This window comes from Emys orbicularis, chromosome 4 (genome assembly GCF_028017835.1).
Source record: "Emys orbicularis isolate rEmyOrb1 chromosome 4, rEmyOrb1.hap1, whole genome shotgun sequence".
Classification (NCBI taxonomy): domain Eukaryota; kingdom Metazoa; phylum Chordata; order Testudines; family Emydidae; genus Emys; species Emys orbicularis.
The window spans coordinates 83969977-83982850 of NC_088686.1; the positions used below are offsets into that span (position 1 = coordinate 83969977).

The following is a 12874-nucleotide window of genomic DNA, read 5'->3' on the forward strand; positions in this document are numbered from 1 at the left end:
CCTCCTGTTGACTCTCTCCACACCTTTCCTAAAGCGTGGAACCCAGAATTGGACACAGTACTCCAGATGAGGCCTCACCAGTACCGAGTAGAATGGGACAACTACCTCCTGTGTCTTACATAAGACACTCTTGTTAACACACGACAGAATGATATTAACTCTGTTTACAATGGCCTCAGTTTGTTGGGTCATATTCCTTTGGTCATCTTGTTCGTTTCAAACAAATTCTCCAATTTGTCAAGGTCATTTTGAAAACTAATCCTGCTCTTTATAGGCTGCTGATACTTAACTCCTGTTTTTGGCAAACTTACTCATAAATTCATAGATTACAAAACCAGAAGGGACCACTGTGATCATCTAGTCCAGCAGTTAAACTATGGGTCCGGACCCCAAAGTGGGTCGAGACCCCGTTTTAATGGGGTCGCCAGAGCTGGTGTTAGAGTCGCTGGGGCCTGGGGCCAAAGTCGAAGCCCAAGCCCCACCACCCTGGGCGGTGGGGCTCAGGCTTCGGCTTTAGGGTGACCAGACAGCAAATGTGAAAAATTGGGATGGGGGTGGAGGGGTAATAGGAGCCTATATAAGAAAAAGACCCCAAAATTGGGACTGTCCCTATAAAATCGGGACATCTGGTCACCCTATTCAGCTTCAACCCTGGGTGGCGGAGCTCAGGTTACAAGTCCCCCACCTGGGGCTGAAGCCCTTAGGTTTTGGCTTTAGCCCGCCCGTCCCATCCACCCACCTGGGGCAGCGGGGCTCAGGCTTCAACTTTGGCCCCCTACCACCTGGGGCGGTGGGGCTTGGGCAAGCTCAGGCTTCGGTCCCACCTCCTGGGGTCATGTAGTAATTTTTGTTGTCAGAAGGGTGTCATGGTGCAATGAAGTTTGAGAACCCCTGATCTAGTCATTCCTGTTGTATAACACAGGCCATAGAACTTTCCCAAAATAATTCCTAGAGCAGATCTTTTAGGGAAAAAAAATAAAATCCAATATTGACTGAAAAATTGTCAGTGATGGAGAATCCACCATGATCCTTAGCAGATTGTTCCAGTGGTTAATTATTTTCACTGTTAAAAATGTACATCTTATTTCCAAGCTGAATTTGTCTAGCTTCAACTTCCAGCCACTGGATCATGCTACATTGAAAAGCCCATTATTAAATATTTGTTCCCCATGTAGGTACTGTGATCAAGTCTCCCCTGAACCTTCTCTTTGCTATGCTAAATAAATTGCGCTCCTAGAGTCTATCACTATATGGCATGTTTTCTAATCCCTTAATCATTCTCATGGCTCTTTTCTGAACCCTCTCCAAATTATCATCATTCTTCTTGAATTGTGGACACCAGAACTGAACACAGTATTCCAGCAGTGGTCACACCAGTACCAAATATAGAGGTAAAATAACCTCTCTGCTCTTACTCAAGACTCCCCTATTTACATATCCAGGGATCACATTAGCCTTTTGGCCACAGCATCACACTGGAAACTCATGTGCAGCTGATTATCTACCATGACTCCACATCTTTTTCAGAATCACTGCTTTCCAGCAGAGTCCCTCATGATGTAAGTATGGCCTACATTCTTTGTTCCTAGATGTAGATTTACATTTAGCCATAATAAAAACATATATTGTTTGCTTTTGCCCAGTTTACCAAGTGATCTAGATTGCTTTGTATCCTGTCCTCTTCATTACACTGGTCTACAATTTTTGAGAAGTTGTCTGCTTCAGAGATAAAATGTGCTATTTATTATGTATTTTGATGTGCTAAATTCAAATATGACAATTAAAACAACTGATTGGCTACTGTTTAAGATATTTAAGTTTTTACATTTTATGTATATTGTGTAGATAGTAGAGTTTTCATCATAAATTGTAAACCTAGGTCTTTTCATGTGTTTATGGTTGCTTTACATGATAATATTTCACCTGTCCTGTTTATGTAACACTTTAAAAATCAGCAAAAGCGTTATATAAATAAAATTTATTATGAAACAAAAGGCAAAAAACTATTATGTACATAGTTTAGTCCTATTCAGTGTCTACTCGGCGCTTCTTGGCTTGTCTCTTGTATTCATTAAATGGAGCATCTCTGGTCACTGTCCAGCAATAGTCTGCAAGCATTGATGGGCTCCATTTGCCCTGATAGCGTTTCTCCATTGTTGCAATGTCCTGGTGAAATCGCTCGCCGTGCTCGTCGCTCACTGCTCCGCAGTTCGGTGGAAAAAAATCTAGATGAGAGTGCAAAAAATGTATCTTTAGTGACACGTTGCAACCAAGGCTTTTGTATGCCTTGAGGAGGTTTTCCACCAACAACCTGTAGTTGTCTGCCTTGTTGTTTCCGAGAAAATGTATTGCCACTAACTGGAAGGCTTTCCATGCCGTCTTTTCCTTGCCACGCAGTGCATGGTCAAATGCATCATCTCGAAGAAGTTCACGAATCTGAGGACCAACAAAGACACCTTCCTTTATCTTAGCTTCACTTAACCTTGGAAATTTTCTACGGAGGTACTTGAAAGCTGCTTGTGTTTTGTCAATGGCCTTGACAAAGTTCTTCATCAGACCCAGCTTGATGTGTAAGGGTGGTAACAAAATCTTCCTTGATTCAACAAGTGGTGGATGCTGAACACTTTTCCTCCCAGGCTCCAATGACTGTCGGAGTGGCCAATCTTTCTTGATGTAGTGGGAATCTCTTGCACGACTATCCCATTCGCAGAGAAAACAGCAGTACTTTATGTATCCAGTCTGCAGACCAAGCAAGAGAGCAACAACCTTCAAATCGCCACAAAGCTGCCACTGATGTTGGTCATAGTTTATGCACCTCAAAAGTTGTTTCATGTTGTCATAGGTTTCCTTCATATGGACTGCATGACCAACTGGAATTGATGGCAAAACATTGCCATTATGCAGTAAAACAGCTTTAAGACTCGTCTTCGATGAATCAATGAACAGTCTCCACTCATCTGGATCGTGAACGATGTTGAGGGCTGCCATCACACCATCGATGTTATTGCAGGCTACAAGATCACCTTCCATGAAGAAGAATGGGACAAGATCCTTTTGACGGTCACGGAACATGGAAACCCTAACATCACCTGCCAGGAGATTCCACTGCTGTAGTCTGGAGCCCAACAGCTCTGCCTTACTCTTGGGTAGTTCCAAATCCCTGACAAGGTCATTCAGTTCACCTTGTGTTATGAGGTGTGGTTCAGAGGAGGAGGATGGGAGAAAATGTGGGTCCTGTGACATTGATGGTTCAGGACCAGAAGTTTCATCCTCTTCCTCGTCTGACTCAAGTGAGAATGATTCTGGTGCATCAGGAACCGGCAGTCCTTCTCCGTGGGGTACTGGGCGTATAGCTGATGGAATGTTTGGATAATGCACAGTCCACTTTTTCTTCTTTGACACACCTTTCCCAACTGGAGGCACCATGCAGAAGTAACAATTGCTGGTATGATCTGTTGGCTCTCTCCAAATCATTGGCACTGCAAAAGGCATAGATTTCCTTTTCCTGTTCAACCACTGGCGAAGATTTCTTGCACAAGTGTTGCAGCATATGTGTGGGGCCCACCTCTTGTCCTGATCTCCAATTTTGCAGCCAAAAGAAAGGTGATAGGCTTTCTTAACCATAGTGGTTATACTGCGCTTTTGTGATGCAAAAGTCACTTCACCACAAACATAGCAGAAGTTATCTGCACTGTTCACACAAGTACGAGGCATCTCTGCTCACTTTGGCTAAACAGAAAGTGTCCCTTTGCAAAATCAAACACTGACAAATAAGAGAGCACGACACTGTATGATTTCTAGAGCTGACATAGGGCAATTTGTTCAGCAGAGTGATGTAAGCTTCATTATGATTGCATCATCCATGACTTCTAGGAATAACATGATGCACTTCATATCATGTATGACGCAATACCAGCTTCAGATTGCATCATTCATTGTTTTGCCTAAAAAGCAAGTACTGTCCAAACCCAGTCATAGATTTATTCATAGATCCAGTCAAAGATGTATTTTAGTCATTTCTGGTTTAAATTGAGATCCCTTCCCTTTATAAAACTCACTTATCCTCCACCATTCCTAAGTCAAGGGTCGTATATACTGACCCAATAGCATATCTTGAAAACTAGAGCCAATCAACAATTTTAAGCATCATTTTCGTTCTCAGTGACCCAGAATTAGTAAAGTTTGACTACATTTATTTCAGAAGCATTTTGGCTGTAGAGCAGTGTTATTTATTCCTCCCCAATTTTTGTGTTATCTGCAAAAAGTGATGATGAAGATGTTTTGACTGATTATTACCATGGTGTCCTTACAAATTTGCATAAGTTGTAATGAGAGGGCACACTTACATCAACACTTTTGAACACTCCACACCTCTCTACTGAGAGCCCCTTACATGACACTCTTATTCCAGTATAAGAGTAACTTTTTTCAGTTTAGCTTAAAACTCTTCCTATGTGACATAAGCTAAACTGAAAAAAAGGAACTCTTATACCAGAATAAGAGTGTCCACACAGGGAGTTATGCTGGTATAACTATATTGGTTTAAATTCATGTCTTAGGTTATAGAAAACAAAAAAACAAAAACAAAAAATCTTCCTTTGTAGACAAGGCCTAAACAAACCAGGCAAATGTAAAGAATCTCTCAAACAATACTTTGATTTTAGCTACGGAGACAAAATTCATCCCTGGTGCAACTCCACTGATTTCACTGAAGTTACAAAAGGGACGTATTTGGCCCCACCTGTAGTGACAATACCCTCAAGTCTCACACTGAAAGTGTTGTTCATGGGAATACAGAAACTCACGGTAGTTTTCCAAGCCCATGTTCCATTTTGGTAGAGGCTGAAGCTAAAATGCCTACTGGAGGGGGAGTAGGTGCAACTGCAGGCGGCGCCATCGGGGGTGCCAGACAAGATGGATCACCAGTATCTGCTGGTATTTCAACCTGCTTCCAGTCCTGTCCTTCTTCTACCAGCAAACCAATTAGTGTTCCCAGACGCACATTTTTACTTCCTTCTTCCATCTAAATTTAAAAGACAATGAGAACATTACATATAAGTAACACATAGTGCTATCTACTGTTTTTAAAAAAAACGATCTAGAAGTTGCAGGCATACCACTGACATGAGTACATCAAGTTTTATCCTTATAACTAATAAAACTCTAGGACCAATATTAAACAGTTGGTACTGGAAATCAGGGTGGGGTGTTAAGTTATGCCAAAATTTTACAGATGTGAGTGCGCCTCAAGTTAAATATCTAAATCCATTGAGTCAGTGGAAGCTGCAGGCGCTCAACACCTCTGAAAAAGAGGCCACTTTCTTTAGATGCCTAAATATAGATTCAGGTGCCTAAATTCAGGCCTCAGATTGGAAAATTTTGGTTTAAGTGTCCAAGACAATTTCTCAGCTTTGGGTAAGTAAGTCCATCATGTCTTGCTAACATTTTATTTAGTTTTTTCAGCTTATTTCATAGAATATCAGGGTTGGAAGGACCTCAGGAGATCATCTAGTCCAACCCCCTGCTCAAAGCAGGACCAATCCCCAGACAGATTTTTGCCCTGATCCCTAGATGGCAGCCTCAAGGATTGAATTCACAACCCTGGGTTTAGCAGGCCAATGCTCAAACCACTGAACTATTCTCCCACCCCACCAAATTCACGTCCATCAAAAACGCATCACGGACTGTGAAATCTGATCTCCCTCGTGAAATCTCACGCCTAGCTAGGGGCTCCTCCCCTGTGCAAGCCCCCAGCTGGGGATGGGGAGGGACAGGACTTCCTCTTCCCTTATAGGGACTGCTCCCAGGACAGATCAGACACCTCCAGGAACCTGCCCTGGCTGCAGGAAGCTCCACAGTTCAAGCTATCAACCCCCACCCTCACACACACACACAGGGAGGCTGCAGATCAAGCCGTCACCCCATGTGCATGGGCAGGAGACTGCCGGGTAACCTCCCCCCCATACCCTGTGACCCTCATTTCTGTGCTGCTGCTGGCAGTGGCGCTGACTTAGAGCTGGGCACTCAGCCAGCAGCCTTCCTCTGTGGGCCCCTGCCAGCAGCAGGACAGAAGTAAGGGTAGCAATCCCACAACCCCACTACAATCGCCTTGCAGCCCCCCCCCCCCCCCAACAGCTTTTTTTTAAAAACCGCTGGCCATGCCATTGACCAAAATAAACCAAGAATTTGGTAGGGTCCTACCCATCAGAGCCCCTGGAAGCTTGGACAACCAGCAAAAAACAACAGTAAACAAAATTGGGGGGGGGGGGGAGAACCTCAACAGCAACTACAATTCCCCATCATTTATATTTGACAATGTTATTCTTTGCTTCCAATTCTAATGGCTGTTTTAATATTACTGAGGTTGTTGTGTCTGACCTGAAAAGTGACAGCAATTCTGTTGTGAGCAAGTAACCCCTATAAAATGCTCTGGGAAATATGTGAATGGAAATACTAGCAAATATGGTGTAATTAATCTGCTAAAGCAGATCAGTTCCAGGGCATATTGCACAGAAAAATGCAAGGACAGACCCTGATCCCCATTATGAGGGATCTGTGCTGCTTGTAAAAGTCAGCTTAACCAGTCAGTGAAGGATTCCTCCATCAATTAGCCTACAGCCATTGTAGCAGCTCCTACACCACCACAGGAAGCTTTCCAGGGCATCTCTATGTCCTGGCAATCCCCAGACATCAGAACTGTACCTTGTGATCACAGGCACCAGGTACGAGTCAGACTAGACAGGTCCCATCCCTCACTGGCCTCAAGATTGGGGTGGGGGTTGTAAACCTCTTCCACAAAACCACTTTTGCCCACCTCCCTGCCAATCAGTGTAGGAGCCACAATCTGAAAGCATTTTCCATGCTGATTTGCATTAATCACATTATTGCATTTTGCATCAAACATTCCATTCTCTAGCTGGGATCGATCTCAGGCTGACAGACCTGTAATTACCCTGATCACCCCATTCACCCTTTTAATGTGCCAAATTTTAAACTTTCCCCCAGTCTTTTAGAATATCCCCAGCGCTCCCAGACTTGTTGAAAAAAAATCAACATTAACAGTATAGCGAGCTTCTCAGTCAGGCAAGTTATCTGGTCCTGCTGATTTAAAATGTCTAACTTTAGTAAATGTGTTTAACATCCACCAGAGATACTAGTGGAATGGAAAGAGTTATCACCACCATATGATGACACTATGTCACGTTTTTTCCCCAAATACAGAACAGAAATGTTTCATAGAATCATAGGACTGGAAGGGATCTTGAGAGGTCATCTAGGTCCAGTCCCTTGCACTCAGGGCAGGACTATGTATAATCTAGACCATCCCTGACAGGTGTTTGTCTAACCTGCTCTTAAAAATCTCCAATGATGGAGATTCCACAATCTCCCTAGGCAATTTACTCCAGTGCTTAACCACCTTGACAGTTAGGAAGTTTTTCCTAATGTCCAACCTAAATCTTCTTTGCTGTAATTTAAGCCCATTGCTTTTTGTCCTATCCTCAGAGGTTAAGAAAAATTTTTCTCCCTCCTCCTTGTAACAATCTTTTATGTACTTAAAAACTGTTATGTCCCGTCCCGCCCCTCAGTCTTCTATTCTCCATACTAAACAAACCCAATTTTTTCATTCTTCCCTCATAGGTCATGTTTTCTAGACTTTTAATCATTTTTGTTGCTCTTCTCTGGACTTTCTCCAATTTGTTCACATCTTTCCTGAAATGTGGCACCCAGAACTGACACAATACTCCAGTTGAGGCCTAATCAGCACAGAGTAGAGCAGAAGAATTACCGGTATTTCTCGTGTCTTGCTTATGTAACCCACACACCTTCTGGACTTACAATACTCCTGCTAAGACATCCCAGAATGATGTTTGCTGTGTTAAACTGCTGACTCATATTTAGCTTGTGTTCCACTATGACCCCCAGATCCCTTTCTGCAGCATTCTTTCCTAGGCAGTCATTTCCCATTTTATATGTTTGCAACTGATTGTTCCTTCCTAAGTAGAGTACTCTGCATTTGTCCTTATTGAATTTCATCCTATTTACTTCAGACCATTTCTCCAGTTTATCCAGATCATTTTGAATTATAATCCTATCCTCCAAAGCACTTGCAACCAACTTGGTATCATCTGCAAACTTTATAAGTGTACTCTCTATGCCATTATCTAAATCATTGATGAAGATATTGAACAGAACTGGACTCAGAACTGATCTCTGCAGGACCCCACTCGTTATGCCCTTCCAGCATGAGTGTGAACCACTGGGAACTACTCTCTGGGAACAGTTTTCCAACCAGTTATGCACCCACCTTTTAATAGCTCCATCTAGGTTACATTTCCCTAGTTTGTTTATGAGAAGGTCATGCGAGACAGTAGCAAAAGCTTTACTAAAGATATACCACGTCTACTGCTTCCCCTCATCAGGGCTGGTGCAAGGATGTTTCGCGCCCTAGGCAAAACTTCCACCTTGCGCCCCCCCCCCCCCATCCCCGAGCCCCCGCCCTGAGGCGCCCCCCCCCCCCCCGCAGCAGCTCCCCCATCCGCCCTGAGGCGCCTCCCCTGCGGCAGCCCCCCACCCTCCGCCCTGAGCCACACACCCCTGCTCCACCTCCACCCCTAGCACGCCGTGGCTGCTTCACTTCTCCCGCCTCCCAGGCTTGCGGCACCTAAGCTGATTGGCGCCGCAAGCCTGGGAGGCGGGAGACGTGAAGCAGCTCACCCCTGCTCTGCCTCCTCCCCGAGCACGCCGTGGCTGCTTCACGTCTCCCGCCTCCCAGGCTTGCTGCGCCAATCATCCCCAGCCCCACAGCCCTCACCCCTGCACCCCCTCCTATCCCCAAACTTCATCCCAGAGCCTGCACCCCAGACCCCCTCCCCCACCCAAACTCCCTCCCAGAGCTTTAGGCAGGTGGGAGTGGAGTTTGGGTGGGGGGGCAGGTTCTGGGCACCACCAAAATTTCTACAAACCTGCCACCCCTGGAAGAGGCAGAGCAGGGGTGGAGCGGTGGTGCAGCCCAGTGCAGTGGGGGGGCTTTAACAGAAGTAAATCTAACTAAGTGCGTGTTTTGTCCTTTGAGTGAGGTGCATTACTGTTGGTGGCACTTAGCACTTTCCAGGAGGGAGGAGGGAGGAGCAGGGAGCCGCGCGCTCAGGGGAGGAGGTGGAGAAGAGACGGGGCAGGGGCGGAGCCTCATGGAAGGGGTGGAGTGGGGGCGGGGCCGGGGGCAGCGAAGGGGGGTGTCAGTGATGCAGCCCTCGGGCCAATGCACTAGTCCTCATGTGGCCCTCGTGGTCATTTGAGTTTGAGACGCCTGATTTAAACCATACACTGTGACTGAAAAAAATAATTGAAAAGCCCATGAACCACCAGGTACATGTCACTCCAGAGAAGCAGCACTAAACACAAGTGTGACGGTGCTGCACGTGGGAGCCAGCTGAGGTCACTCAATTAGGGTGAACTGCAAACAAAAAAAGGGGCAGACAAACCCCAAACGCTGGTGGATATTCCAATACTTAGATTTACGAAGCCAGCACAAAACAGCTTCTATAGTACCTCACTGGTTACTTAGAAGTCCAAACAACGCAGTTCCCTTAAAGTACCCAGCCTCAGGCCTCCATCCAGACACACCTGTCAGATATGATGATGATTACTGAAAATCTTATCTCCTCATATAAAAGAAAGGGTTCTTCCAATCCCAAAGGATCAGCCACATACCCAGGTCCAATTATATCTTAGATCTTACCCAAAATACATGCTTATAGCCAATTCTTATTAACTAAGCTAAAATTTATTAAAAAAAGAAGAGAGAGAGAGAGAGAGAGAGAGAGAGAGAGAGAGAGAGAGAGTGTGTAGGTTAAAAGATCAATATATATAAAGACTTGAATTCAATTCTTGAGGTTCAGATACATAGCAGAGGTGAGCTTGTAGTTGCCAAAAGTCCTTTTAGATATAGTTCATAGGTTATAGTCCAATGTTCATATTCAGGGTGACTCCAGTCAGTGACTGGGGATCTCAATCCTTGTGGCTTAAGGTTTCCCCCTCTTGAAACCCAAAGCAGATCTAAAATGAAGTAGGATCATGTCCCAGGGTTCTTATACATTTCCAGCAGCCTTTCTGCCTCAGAAAACAATAGGCCTAACTCTCCTTCTTCCAAACATCCTGGCAATTAGCACAGGGTAATTTATCCATTAAACAGTTCAGATACAGGTTACCACAACCTTCAAAGAGACATATAGACAATAATACTATTTCACTCAAGTATCATCATAAACGTTAATATTCCTTTTTTGAACTTTGAATTAAAACTATAGCAATAGACAAGACTTGTTTGCTTACATCACAAGCCCTGAGCAAACATCTACCCTTTTACCTCTAACAATGCAGACTTGCATTTCAAAGCTCTATTCATTTACATATCTTCCTAACCAGTCTAGGTTCACCATAGGTCAGGTCAGTCTGAGAGTTAATTAACTCTTTCTGGCCCTGTCACCTTTCAATGAGATATTATATTACACTCATAACGTCACAACAAGTAATGGCAAAAAAAAAAATCTCTCTCTCTCTCTCTGCTCATTTTAAGTTACTACTGACCAGGAACTCTGAATGAATTAAAACATCAGTCTGAATCCAGTCTCAGTGTATCCTGAATGATCTATCATTGTAACACAAAACAAATTGGAAGAAAAAAAAGAATATTGTAAATGGACAATCAAACCCCCACAACAAAACACCCATATCCTTAACTCTGTGGTATTGTCACACTTCCCAAGGCATTTCACAAGCTGTGCTCTGATATTTGAGGTTTTGCATGCAATAATTTTAAACATAAATCAGATGTTTGATACTTAACATAAAACCCATTACAGGCAACATCCCGAAGCAAATACCACCCAGCACTCTGAAGAGCTTCTCTTAAACTTGTATATGATGAAAAAGTTAGTGCATTTTCCAAAACGTCTCTTAAACACCTTTTCTGTATTTCTTTCTTCATCTTTGCAGATTACAAAGGTTTACATTTGTAAGAATAAAATTTCTCCTTTGATAATCAGCCTCCATTTCCTAAATGATCACTCAAAACAGTACCATGGTGTATGTATGTATCACATACATTCTAATGAGGCATTAATAAACCCTAGAGGGGTAGAAGGATGAACAGATAGGAACATATGGTTTCTTAGGTTAGTTAGGGTCAAGTTATGGCCCAGACTTATAGTGTTCCCAATTCTCTTGGATTTTATAATGCATCTCACATTATTTTGTGTTTTTCTTAGAGTCCCAGCTCCTGGAGATAAGTAATTATTGTGAGAATCTCAACTTTTTTTTTAAAATATATAAGTTTACAGCCCACATGGTTGCAAAGTTTAAAAATGTGAACCAAGTGCACCCTTAACAGCTTAAAAGGCAAATAAAAAACTTTTTAAAAATCTCATGATTTTAAAGTCAATCTCATGATTTTGAGGGGGCCTGATTGTTAAACACATTTGAGTTTGCCAGTACGGGAATAAGACCCCTGCATGGACTCCCTGCATCCTATATGCAGAGAGGTTGGGGCGGGGAGCTGGAGGAAGAGAAGGGTACTATTTCCCTATGTGAGCATGAAGCCAGGGAGTGGGTGCAGCCTTAGCTCCAATCCACCTCACCCAAATGTGCCAGGAAGTACAGCTGATGGGGCATTTGGGAGAAGGCTTTGAAATCTGCATTTAGGAATGTTGGAGCAGATTACTTTCCTCTGGATTCTCAGTCAGAATTCCCTCCCTGGGTTGCTCCGGAGCAGCACAGCTATGAACACCCTTTACACTGGACTAGACCAGTGTAAAGGGTTTTCAACTTGTGGTCCATGGACCCTTGGGGGTCTGCAGACTATGTCTAAGATTTTCAAAGTGGTACACACCTCCATTAGAAAATTTTGTTGGGGGGGGGCACAAATGAAAAAAGGTTGAAAACAACTGGACTAGACGTAAAGGTATGATGGAGACTTAACTGAGGGGAAAACGTTATTGCAAAGTTTTACACAAGGACACATCACCTTAACTATTTCAGGAGAAATGGTATGAATGAGCAAATAGTAATGAACATTGAAACCAGCTCTTCATAACAGTTATTCATCCTTTTTTCTTTCCCATGCTCAGCTAATAAAAATTTTAGAGAAGAGAAATGCAGTTCTAATTTAAGAATGATCTTTACTGTCGCAGTAGTCATCAACCTCAAATACCTCAGCTAAAACTTCTCACATTTTTATTTTGTTCTGTTGTATTTTTTAGCCTTCTGTTTTCTGTACCATACTTGCTTCTGGTAACTACACATTGAAGTCAAGAGAAGAATCTGAAGCGCCACTTGAGAGAAACTTTCCCCACAGAAACCGAAGTTAATGAAGGTTAAATCTTTTCACAACAAACGATGAAAATCCAAGAAGCTTTAAGCAGGCAGCTCATGTTTACCTGACTTCCAATGAAGGGGTTGTGTCTTAATTTAAATCAAGACAGTGCAGCACTGTAGTTGGCCCAAATGCACAGATAAACATTGCCTAATCTGTACAGGATACAAGTAAATTTGAGCCAAAGTTGACTCTTCAGATACATTCTGTGATTTCATAACAGGGAGCAGTCTTATCTAGTGAAGGAGTAGAAGTTAGGATACCTGGATTTTACTCCCAGTTCTGTGACTAGCTTACTTTGTGATTGTGGGCAAGTCATTCAATGTTTCTGTGTGTCAGCCACTCCTGATAAAATAGGGCTGGTGATCCTCACTTTTGTAAAGCATTTGGATACTGTTGGATGAAAGATACCTGTGACAGCCCATAGAGACCCTTTGGGACCCACTGAAGTGCCCACAGGGTCATGGTTTCCCCACGTCCTGGTTTCTTTACAAAACAGGCTAT

General features: G+C 43.4%; 1 protein-coding gene across 1 annotated transcript in view; it reads right to left on the minus strand.

Annotated features, from left to right (window-relative positions):
• The window catches only part of PDHX (pyruvate dehydrogenase complex component X), a 108008-nt gene that overhangs the window by 56930 nt on the left and 38204 nt on the right, over positions 1-12874 (minus strand). The window contains exon 4 of the mRNA XM_065403860.1: positions 4806-5023. Within this exon, the coding sequence (XP_065259932.1) occupies positions 4806-5023 (218 nt within the window). The remainder of the gene's footprint in view (positions 1-4805; positions 5024-12874) is intronic.